General features: G+C 42.3%; 1 protein-coding gene across 1 annotated transcript in view; it reads right to left on the minus strand.

Moving 5' to 3' along the window:
- The window catches only part of LOC146009228 (alpha-2-macroglobulin-like), a 193,172-nt gene extending 181,428 nt beyond the window's left edge, over positions 1-11,744 (minus strand). The window contains exons 1-2 of the mRNA XM_083149390.1: positions 11,594-11,744; positions 6,957-7,140 (exon numbers count right to left, since the gene is read on the minus strand). Of these exons, the coding sequence (XP_083005516.1) occupies positions 6,957-7,140; positions 11,594-11,661 (252 nt within the window). The 5' untranslated portion in view covers positions 11,662-11,744. The remainder of the gene's footprint in view (positions 1-6,956; positions 7,141-11,593) is intronic.
- Positions 11,745-12,114: the final 370 nt, after the last annotated feature.

Raw genomic sequence — 12,114 nt, forward strand, 5'->3', positions numbered from 1 at the left:
ATATATAACTGGAAAACGACGTTCAGCATTTGTGTTAACTTTTCTTCAAATGATATTAAACATTTAAAACATTTAAACATTCAAAACACAGCACATGATGTAGTTATTGGGTGAAACATACGTTAATTTAGTCCACGACTGCAAAAAGGGGACCACTGCTGCTTTGTGCGCTCTGTTGTAATGTCTGTGCGCATGCTTGGCGAGTTGTGTGCGCGCGCACACGTGCACAGCTTAGAGGGAACACTGGTTCCACTGTATTTGTGCTTCGGGGGTCTTGCTAATGCGACATAGCACCCACCATTTATTCCACCAGAATCTGTGCTGCAAAATCCAAATATCACTCCTTCCCTTCTGAGTCCTGCCATGCACCCAAATGGTATTTTTTGGTCACATATGAGGCATTGCCGTACTCAGGAGAAATTGCGGCACAGATTTTGGGGTGCTTTGTCTCCTTCATTCCTTGTGAAAATGAAAAATTTTGAGCCAGAACTGCATTTTTGTGTAAAAAAATTTAATTTTTCATTTTCACAGCCCAGTTGTACCAAAATTGGTGAAACCCCTGGGGGTTTGAAATGTACACTATACCCCTAGATGAATTCCCTGAGGGGTGTGGTTTGCAAAATGGGGTCACTTGTGGGGGGTTCCACTGTATTGGTGCTTCGGGGGTCTTGCTAATGCGACATAGCACCCACCATTCATTCCACCAGAATCTGTGCTGCAAAATCCAAATATCACTCCTTCCCTTCTGAGTCCTGCCATTTTTGGTCACATATGAGGCATTGCCGTACTCGGGAGAAATTGCGGCACAGATTTTGGGGTGCTTTGTCTCCTTCATTTCTTGTGAAAATGAAAAATTTTGAGCCAGAACTGCATTTTTGTGTAAAAAAATGTAATTTTTCATTTTCACAGCCCAGTTGTACCAAAATTGGTGAAACCCCTGGGGGTTTGAAATGTACACTATACCCCTAGATGAATTCCCTGAGGGGTGTAGTTTGCAAAATGGGGTCACTTGTGGGGGGGTTCCACTCAATGTTCCCTCTAATTTTACGAAGGCTGTGTGCGGCAAAAGATTTTGGCTGTGCAACTTTGGAAGGAAATTTTTATTTTTGTGCGTCACTTCTATATATAACTGGAAAACGACGTTCAGCATTTGTGTTAACTTTTCTTCAAATGATATTAAACATTTAAAACATTTAAACATTCAAAACACAGCACATGATGTAGTTATTGGGTGAAACATACGTTAATTTAGTCCACGACTGCAAAAAGGGGACCACTGCTGCTTTGTGCGCTCTGTTGTAATGTCTGTGCGCATGCTTGGCGAGTTGTGTGCGCACGTGCACAGCTTAGAGGGAACACTGGTTCCACTGTATTGGTGCTTCGGGGGTCTTGCTAATGCGACATAGCACCCACCATTTATTCCACCAGAATCTGTGCTGCAAAATCCAAATATCACTCCTTCCCTTCTGAGTCCTGCCATGCACCCAAATGGTATTTTTTGGTCACATATGAGGCATTGCCGTACTCAGGAGAAATTGCGGCACAGATTTTGGGGTGCTTTGTCTCCTTCATTCCTTGTGAAAATGAAAAATTTTGAGCCAGAACTGCATTTTTGTGTAAAAAAATTTAATTTTTCATTTTCACAGCCCAGTTGTACCAAAATTGGTGAAACCCCTGGGGGTTTGAAATGTACACTATACCCCTAGATGAATTCCCTGAGGGGTGTAGTTTGCAAAATGGGGTCATTTGTGGGGGGTTTCCACTGTATTGGTGCTTCGGGGGTCTTGCTAATGCGACATAGCACCCACCATTCATTCCACCAGAATCTGTGCTGCAAAATCCAAATATCACTCCTTCCCTTCTGAGTCCTGCCATGCACCCAAATGGTATTTTTTGGTCACATATGAGGCATTGCCGTACTCGGGAGAAATTGCGGCACAGATTTTGGGGTGCTTTGTCTCCTTCATTTCTTGTGAAAATGAAAAATTTTGAGCCAGAACTGCATTTTTGTGTAAAAAAATGTAATTTTTCATTTTCACAGCCCAGTTGTACCAAAATTGGTGAAACCCCTGGGGGTTTGAAATGTACACTATACCCCTAGATGAATTCCCTGAGGGGTGCAGTTTGCAAAATGGGGTCACTTGTGGGGGGGTTCCACTGTATTGGTGCTTCGGGGGTCTTGCTAATGCGACATAGCACCCATCATTCATTCCACCAGAATCTGTGCTGCAAAATCCAAATATCACTCCTTCCCTTCTGAGTCCTGCCATGCACCCAAATGGTATTTTTTGGTCACATATGAGGCATTGCCGTACTCGGGAGAAATTGCGGCACAGATTTTGGGGTGCTTTGTCTCCTTCATTCCTTGTGAAAATGAAAAAGTTTGAGCCAGAACTGCATTTTTGTGTAAAAAAAATGTAATTTTTCATTTTCACAGCCCAGTTGTACCAAAATTGGTGAAACCCCTGGGGGTTTGAAATGTACACTATATCCCTAGATGAATTCCCTGAGGGGTGTAGTTTGCAAAATGGGGTCACTTGTGGGGGGGTTCCTAACTTTTAGCATCTTATGGTGCCTAGAAACCTACATGGTGCCTAAAAAATAATCTCATAAAAAGGAGGCTCCAAAATCAAGTAGGTGCTCCTTCTATTTTGAAGCCTGTGGTTTGGTCAACGTGCACACTAGGGCCACATATAGGATATTTATGAAAACAAAAGAATTGGGGGAATCAATTTTTAGTCACATTTCTCTAGTAAAATCTACTGTGTTCCTTAGAAAAGTGTATTAAAATTGAAAATCTGCTAAAAAAATGAAATTTTGAAATTTCACCTACACTTTATTTTAATTCCTGTGAAACACCTAAAGGGTTAACAAACTTCCAAAATGCTGTTTTGAATATTGTGAGGGGTGCAGTTTTTGAAATGGCATCATTTATGGGGGTGTCTCACATACAAGTCCCTCAAAGTCACATCAGAACTGAACTGGTCCCTAAAAAAATCAGTGTTTGAAATTTTCTTGAAAATTTGAGAATTTGCTATTCATATTTTAAGCCTCCTAGTGTCCAAAAAAATTAAAAGGAGGTTGAAATAATGATGGCAACATAAAGTAGACATATGGTCTTTGTTAGTTATTAACTATTTTGAGTGGTATGATTATTTGTCTCACAAGCAGAAAATTTAACATTTTGCAAATTTTTCAATTTTTTACGACATTTTGGTATTTTTCACAAAAAAACACAGACTGTATCGACCAAAATTTACCACTAACTTGAAGTACAATGTGTCACGAGAAAACAATCTCAAAATCACTGGGATAAGTAAAAGCAAAAAAAAGTTATCCCCACATAAAGTGATACATGTCAGATTTGAAAAAAAGGGCTCTGTCAGGAAGGCAAAAAAAAACAGGCTGCGGCGGTAAGGGGTTAAAAGTTCTCCATGTGTACACCCCTTAAGTTCAATGATTGAGACCCCACCCAGCCAGTGCCCCTCTGCCACTAGCAATAAAACTAAGATATAGCCATATTGGCACCGTGTGTACACAGCTTTAAACCCAATATTACTCTTACAATTGCTTAGGTATGTACACACGTACACATGTAGTTTAAATGAATAGCGCTAATTGCACCGTGTGTACACAGCAATAGAGTACATACTCTTCAGCTTAATCTGAAGATCAAATCAAATCAAAAAAATATTATTGGGGGAAATTTACTAGTGGGCCCTACACATTTACTAAATCCCTCAGAAAATGCATGTAAATCACTGTGTACTGTATGTGGCCCACACAGCAATTTACATGCATGCCCCCAACATTCTGCATCTGCCCAAGATTCATAATGGCCGAGTCAGATTATTTAGTGCAGTCTCTCAGATGCTCCTGCACACATCTCCTGCATGTGTGGCGAGGGGATGAGCAAGGTCTTCTGAGTGGGTGATGTGGCACCGCCGACAACCCCTCCCCCAACCCCCCCCTCTTCCACCTCTTCCACCCGCAGCACCCCCCCATCCACAGCACATCCGACCCCCGCCCTCCCTCACCCACAGCTCCCCCATGGGGCAGGCTTGCTGGGACCTGTAGTCCTAATGTAAAGGACAAAATTACTGTTTAAAGCAGCTATCAACCCTTCCCCACCACCCAGGGGTGCAGGGGATAGCCCCGGGCTTCAGCCCAGGCCTGGGGTGCCCTGGAGAGTGGAGACCACTTTATTCGGTTGGTCCCCACCTCCCCAAAAACTCCCAGCCTGGGCTGACTAGTTAGGGAGGGTAATACTTTGGCCACAGGGCCCCGTCAGGCGTGTCCACTGGCTATGGCATTACACCCCCTGCTAGTGGAGCCTGGTGCTGGTCCCTAAAATACGGGGGACCCCCACTCACTTTTGTCCCCTGTATTTTCCGAAGCAGGACCGGCCTAAGAGCCGGTGCTGGTTTCTTGAATATAGTGGGACCTTATTGAATTTTTACCCCTGGTATTCAAGAAACCAGGACTAGCTCAGAGAGCCCGGGACTGGTCATGCTCGTGGGGGGGACCCCTGCAATTTTTTTTACATTATTTAATTTATTTTTCTATTATAGAGAAAGAAGATGACAGTCCCCCAGGCTTTATTCCAACCCATTATTTAAATGTGAAGGCTTTTTATCCCCCTGAAGTCGCCTAAACACTTTCTGTGAGAGATTTGAAATCTCTCATGCTGAATCTCCCATTATAAATCTCTGGCACAAATCTCTCTGTGTGTAGGGCCCTTAAGATGGGAGATCTATTTCACATGGGCTGTTACTATGGGCAATCAATCATATTTTACTTCTTATTGATTTAGCACCCTCTAGGAGATAATAGACAGGATCTGATTGGTTGCCCATAGCAACATCTCATGCAGGGGCGTAACTATAGCACCGCAGCCCCCGCCACCGCGGGGGGGCGCTGTGCATGTGGGGGCGCCGGGGGCTGCGGTGCTATAGTTACCCCCCCCCCCTATCCCCCGCAGACTTACGTATCTTGCTGGTCCCGGCGGCTCCGTTCTTCTGATGAGGACCACCACAAAATGGCTGCCCCCATATAGCAAACAGTTCTCTGAAACTGTCTGCTGTATGGGGGCGGCCATTTTGTGGTGGTCCTCAGCAGAAGAACGGAGTCGCCGGGACCAGTGCGATAGGTAAGACTGCGGGGGAGGGGGTTAGCATAGGCGACGGGGCGGCCGGGGGGGGGGTGCTTGACGGGGCGGCGGCGGGGGGTGGGTATGGGCGCCCCCCCCTAACGGCGAACTCCCATATTAGTAAATTTCCCCCTATTGCCTCTATTACAATGTTCTAAATGTTATATTCTCCTTGATAAATACATAATTGACTTAATTATTAAAAGTGTATTGGAAGTTCCAGGGGTGTAAGCTCATCCTAGTTACTCAGGCATGTTGGAATTTGCCTCCCTCTTATAAAGAGCGCTCTCAGCCGGTCTACAGGGACTGAAGCCTGCACTGAAATGGCAGGTCTCCATCCATGATGTCTGACAATGGCTGGGGTGTCAGGATTAGACTAGTGAGATTCAGCCGTCTGCAATTTGCAGAATCATTATTCTCTGGTGGGGGGTGCACCATCACTTGCTCCAGTGCAGGCTGAGCAGTATAAAATGGCAGCCATCCTGTCCCCTATTGCAGGGGTTGGCAAGGCTCCTTAGGCAATTAGCTCTGCAGTGGGTTTGCCACAGGGCTCCATTGGAAGAGCAGCGGTCACACTTGGATCCTACGTTAAACCACACAGGTGCTGCTATACTGTACATACAGGTGCCCCTTCAGAGCTTGGAGCCCAGAGACAGGCAAAGCCATTGCCTCTGGGAGTTATGCCCATGGAAAGTCGCCGCCTCCTGATTGCCAAGTGATGCAGCAGCTTCACAGTGGTATTGTGGTGGTTTTACACCAGTTTAGAGCAAAATACTGGTCGGTGTGACCAAACTTCTGGTGGTTTAGGCATGTTTAATCCCCAGCACTCCACCAGCAGATTTAAAATTACCACCCAAACTGAAGAGCAGTACATTAAGCAGTATAAAAGGTAAAGATTGTCATTGATGGATGGCCTATTGAAAAAGTCACCAAACCCGTTTTTTTAGTAAATCTACCCCCAAGTATTCTTGAAATTAACAGGGACATTGTGGAATTTTGCTGAAATGTTTCCACATCATACTGTACATAGACCATATAAACTGTAGCAGAATATGTGGGAGAGTTATGGTTCTACTATTTGGGGTATGGACGGTTGGTCAAACATAAGTTGGTCTACCGTCATTAGGTGGACACCGTTGGGTCGACACACAGGAAGGTCAAGAGGGGTCTAGGTCAACGTGGGTCTAGGTCGACATGGGGCATGGTCGACAGGGTCTCGGTCGCACATGCGTTAGGTTGACATGGGTTAGGTCGACAGTCAAAAGATCGACATGGGTTTTTCACTGTCTTTTGAGCTGACATGTGCCGACAGGCGGTATTTCATACCCTACCAACCACTTGGGCGTGGTGGGAGAATGAAATAGTGTGCCTGAAGCATGGCAAGTGCAGCGAGTCATGAGAGGGGACGCGGTGCCCTTAAAAATGTGTCCATGTCAACTGTGTTGACATTCAGGTAAAAAAACTGTGAAAACCCCCATGTCGACCTAACCCATGTCAACCTAAATCATGTGTCGACCTAGACCCCTGTCGACCAATGTAGACCTTCACCCATGTTGCCTTAGAGCCCTGTCGACCTTCCAGTGTGTCGACCCAACGGTGTTGACCTAATGACTGTCGACCATATTATGATCCCAACCCTTCTATTTGGAAGCTGCCATGTCAAGTATTTATTCTCTTTTTTATTACTAATATCTCCTATAATCCTGTGTTTATTTGCATTACTCAGTCACAAAGTTCATGATAAGTTAAAGAATTTCACAATAACATTTTTGTTGACAAACCTTACATGCTAGAAATGTCTACTCACCTGGAAAGGGAAACAGTTGGAGTATTCCACGGTGTCTACTTTGTGCTCAGCAATAATATGAGTGTGCTCATCATTATGCAAGGACAGTTTGAAGTCAACAGCCCCATCTAGATCAAGGAAGGTCACGCAGGCTTTCTGCTGGGTTCCCTGCACTGAGTATACAGGAGCTGTGATCACATAGCGCCTACATAGACACAGAACAAATGGAAATTTAAATACTCCGTAGTTTATATTATGAACATTTATGGAGCCGGAATAGTTAGGAAGTTTAATTTATAAAATAAGCTATTGTGAGTAAATATACAGTAAGTACTGTGACAAAGAATCAAATACACTGGATCAGTCTTGGTCTTCATTTTTGTAGCAGGTCACAGCATACCAGGTAACCAGCATAAGCGAGGAAGGTTACAGCATTGCAGCATACAGGTATCACAGCATACTACAAACTCTTTAGAAGGCTCCAGTGGACCCTACCGTAGCCCACACACCAGTTTATCACTTGGGCATAGGGATGCCAATCCCGGGGCATTTCTTTAGTCCCGGGAATCGGGATGGAAAAACGCTCAATCCCGGGATTGCATCCCTTGTGTGTGGGATTGTCTTATAGGTAAAAGCAACCAAATATCTGATCTGTGTAAATAACAACAGTACCTTGCCTGTGTGTAGTGAGGCATGTATTTTTTTATTCTAAATGAGATATAGTATCCTGGAATGCCAGAACTGTTTTTGTAAGCCACTTTTATTGCTCTGTATAGCAGTGGGTGGGGACTGAGGGTGTAGATTCCAATTATTGGAAATTGGGAACAAGGCATTGTTAGAGTATATTAGTTGTCATTGCATATGGCTGTGGCCATAGTTTAGCTGTGGCCCTGTATTGAAGTGGGCCGTTTTAAAGTGGGAAAACAATGTCATAACTACGAGAGTTATACCTGCGTTACACCGAAGGAAAACAGAAGGCAAACTACTACAAATCAACAACAACACACATGGACTGCATTGATATCTCAAGAGTATGTAATTCATCTCCAATATGCTCTCTTCATTTCTGTGTTATGCAAACTCTTGTATGATTTGAAAAGTTCTGATGTAATGAATTGCTTGTAATTGTTATTACTTGTTTGGGGAAGTTGTTCAGTGAAGCATAGTTTAGTGTTGCATTCTGCCTGATGTCTACTCAAACACAGTGCAAATTATCTCCTTTGACCATTTGGCCATTAGTGTTCAGGTGTAGCCTGACCTGAACAGACTCACTATATTCCTAGAATTAGTGACCTGCAGCTTTCTGAACAGTAAAAAATAAAAACAGACATTGAACAACATCATCAAACAGGTAATTTCAACTTTAGACTTCGATTTTGTACTGTATGAACATGGCTAGGAATAACAGATGCACAGGCAAAATTTTTAAAACTATGTGTGCAAACGCTAGAAGCCTAGGAGACAAAATTCCTGATCTAATTGCAATAATGACAAGGGATGACCTAGACATTGTGGCTATCACAGAGACATGGTGTAATGAGAACCAAAGCTGGGACATAGCTATACCAGGATACAATTTATTTAGGAATAACAGAATGGGAAGTATCAGAGGAGGGGTAGCAATGTATGTAAAGAAAAGCATAAATGCTACTTTAATACAAAACATTGAAGAAAAAACTGAGGCCCTTTGGGTGACCATATGGGGGAGAAAGACATTATTCGTACTGGGGTCATCTATAGGCCACCAGGCCAGGGGCAGGATTTGGACAGGAGCCTATTGCTTGATGTCACTAAAATGGCTTTAAAGGGAGAAGTCATAATCATGGGAGACTTTAATCTACCTGATGTGAATTGGGAGGAGTCTTTTGCAAGACCATCTATAAGTGGCAAATTTCTAAATTCCCTACAGGGAGCCTCTCTCAAGCAATTGGTGAGGGAACCTACTCGCAAAGACTCAATATTAGATTTAATACTCACAAATGGTGACAGAATATCAGACATATATGTGGGTGAGAACCTGGGATCCAGTGATCATCAAGCAGCATGGTTTAGTATTAAGGCAGGGTCCAACTCCAGTCACATAAAAACTAAGGTGTTGGATTTTAGGAAGGCTGACTTTGCAAAAATGGGGAGATGTTTAAGCGACTCATTAGCGGATTGGAGGAACTTGAATGGAGTGCAGGAGAGGTGAAAAAAATTAAAAAGTGCAATACTAAAGGCAACGGACCTTTGTATCAAAAGGGTTAAGAGAAGTAACAGGAAAAGGAAGCCAGTGTGGTTTACTAAAGAGGTATCAACTAGTGTAATAGCGAAAAAGATGGCCTTTAGGACATACAAGACTCAAAATAATAATGACAAAGAAGTGTATCTTGCCAGACGCAAAGAGGCTAAGAAAGTGATCAGGCGTGCCAAGGCACAAGCTGAGGAGAAAATTGCTCAGTCGGTAGATAAAGGAAACAAAACTTTTTTTAAGTATATAAGTGAAAGGAGAAAATCAAATGGAGGAATAATAAGACTGCGGACAGACACTGAGAATTTGGTGGAGGGAGACAAGGCAATTGCAGATCATCTAAATAATTACTTTTATTCACTATAGAAGGAGAAGGGAAGGGACCACAGTTAAGTTTCAAGGACATTCATAAAAATAAGGTAGATGGAAGTACATTTACTAGGGAGACTGAAAGTGTATAAATCAATGGGGCCAGATGGAGTGCATCCAAGGATACTAAAAGAACTAAAAGATGTGTTGGTAGCGCCATTAACAGATTTATTCAACCAGTCACTAGATACTGGTGCAGTTCCAGAGGACTGGAGAAAAGCAAATGTAGTTCTACTGCACAAAAGCGGAAGCAAAGAAGAAGCAAGTAACTACAGACCAGTGAGCCTTACATCAGTAGTAGGGAAATTAATGGAAACTCTATTAAAAGAAAGAATAGTGGAATATCTTAAATTAAACAACTTACAGGATCCAAAACAGCATGGTTTTACTGCAGGGAGATCATGCCAAACAAGTCTCATTGACTTTTTTGACTCCATGACCAAAATACTAGATGAAGGGGGGGCTGTAGATGTGGCATATCTAGACTTTAGTAAGGCATTTGACACTGTCCCACATTGAAGGCTGCTAAATTAACTTGAAAGTGTGGGATTGAATTATAAAACAATTAAAAGGATAAGAACCTGGTTGCAGGACAGTTGTAGTAAATGGAGTACATTCAATAGAGGGACATGTTACCAGTGGAGTACCCCAGGGATCTGTACTTGGAACAGTGCTCTTTAATATCTTTGTTAGTGACATTGCAAATAGTATTGAAGGGAAAGTATGCCTTTTTGCAGATGACACAAATATATGCAACAGAGTAGACACACCAGGAGGGGTAAATCAAATGACTGATGATCTAAGTAAACTTGAGAATTGGTCAAGAGAATGGCAACTACAGTTTAATGCTAAAAAATGCAAAATTATGCACTTGGGACTCAAAAACCCAAAGGCTCAATATAGCATCAAGGGTTCTATAATGGAAACTACTGAGGAGGAAAGAGATCTAGGAGTCACTATTTCAAGTGACTTAAAGGCAGGGAGGCAATGTAACAAAGCAATGAGGAAGGCTAGTCAGATGCTTGGTTTCATAGGGAGAGGAATCAGTAGCAGAAAAAAAGATGTAATAATGCCACTTTATAGGTCATTGGTACAACCTCATCTGGAATACTGTGTCCAGTTCTGGAGACCATATCTTCAGAAGGATATAAATACATTGGAGAGTGTACAAAGAAGGGCAACTAAAATGGTGCATGGCCTACATCACAAAACTTACCTGGATAGACTAAAAGATCTTAACATGTATAGTTTGGAGCAGAGAAGGGAAAGGGGCGACATGATAGAAATCTTCAAATATATCAAGGGTTTTAACATAGTACAGGAGGGAAATATTCTTCAAAGGAAAAGAAGTAATAGAACACGAGGACCTGCACTGAAACTGGAGGGAGGTAGGTTCAGGGGAAATGTTAGAAAAAATTACTTCACAGAAAGGGTAGTGAATAAGTGGAATAGCCTCCCATTAGAGGTGGTAGAGGCTAAGACAGTAGAACAATTTAAACATGCTTGGGATAGGCATATGAATATCCTTACAAAGAAATAAGGATTAAAAAGGGTTGAGTTTACCTGAAGGGTAAAAAAGGGGCAGACTAGAAGGGACAAATGGTTCTTATCTGCCGTCAAATTCTATGTTTCTATGTTTCTATGTTACACCCCTCAATATCTCTATGGGTGTGTGTGTGTATATGTGTATATGTGTGTGTGTATGCATGCGTGCGTGCATGTGTGTCTCTTCTTATGACAAATATTGTATCAAATACCTTCAGGCTGTGTGTAAGGTCTATATGACACATAAATTAATATTGTGTAATTGCACAAACTTTTTATTATTACTATTATTATTATTATTATTATTAGTAATAGCAATAATATTAATACAAAATAATGTATAAAATTACCTACAGGCTATGCACTATGGTTGTGTCCCATCCTAAGATATCTCATTTTGGAATGCAAGTATTCCAAAATAAGGAAAAATCCAATATCCAAATGACTTCTAGTCCCAATCATTTTGAAAATAGGAGACCCAACCTGTAATACATTCCCACAATAACAGTCTTACGGTTCTGATGCTGATGTAAGTGCTGAGCTGAAGATGGCCAGGCAGACGGACACCAGGAGAAGCTGCATGTTGGCCCACAAGTCACCTCCGCAGAATTTGTCCCTCTGTTGTCCTATATATATATTCTGCCACCTCCCTTGCTGGAGGCGTATGATGACATTAAACATACGGGGAGACGATTGGCTGAATAATCTCATTTCAACACATGAACTCTTATCTACCATGCAGGTTATGTTCATGAACTTGCACTGATCTGTTTTGTAAACACTTTTATAAATGTTTTACTATAGATTAGCTTTAAACAATTTTAAGCTGTCTGAACATTAGAATCCTAAAAATGAAATGTAGCTGTTAGCAGTGAACATCAGTGTACTGTAATTTGTATTGTGAGTTACTCCATTAAATATAATTTCTCTAATATGTTATAAAATATACACCTAGCCTGAGTACACCACACAGCGGGAGATGCCTCGCATGAGTGAGCTGACCAGTCCTGTGCAACTCCCTTAGCATCTGGTGTC

The sequence above is a fragment of the Crinia signifera genome, chromosome 6, assembly GCF_055691185.1.
Source record: "Crinia signifera chromosome 6, ASM5569118v1, whole genome shotgun sequence".
Taxonomy (NCBI): Eukaryota; Metazoa; Chordata; class Amphibia; order Anura; family Myobatrachidae; genus Crinia; species Crinia signifera.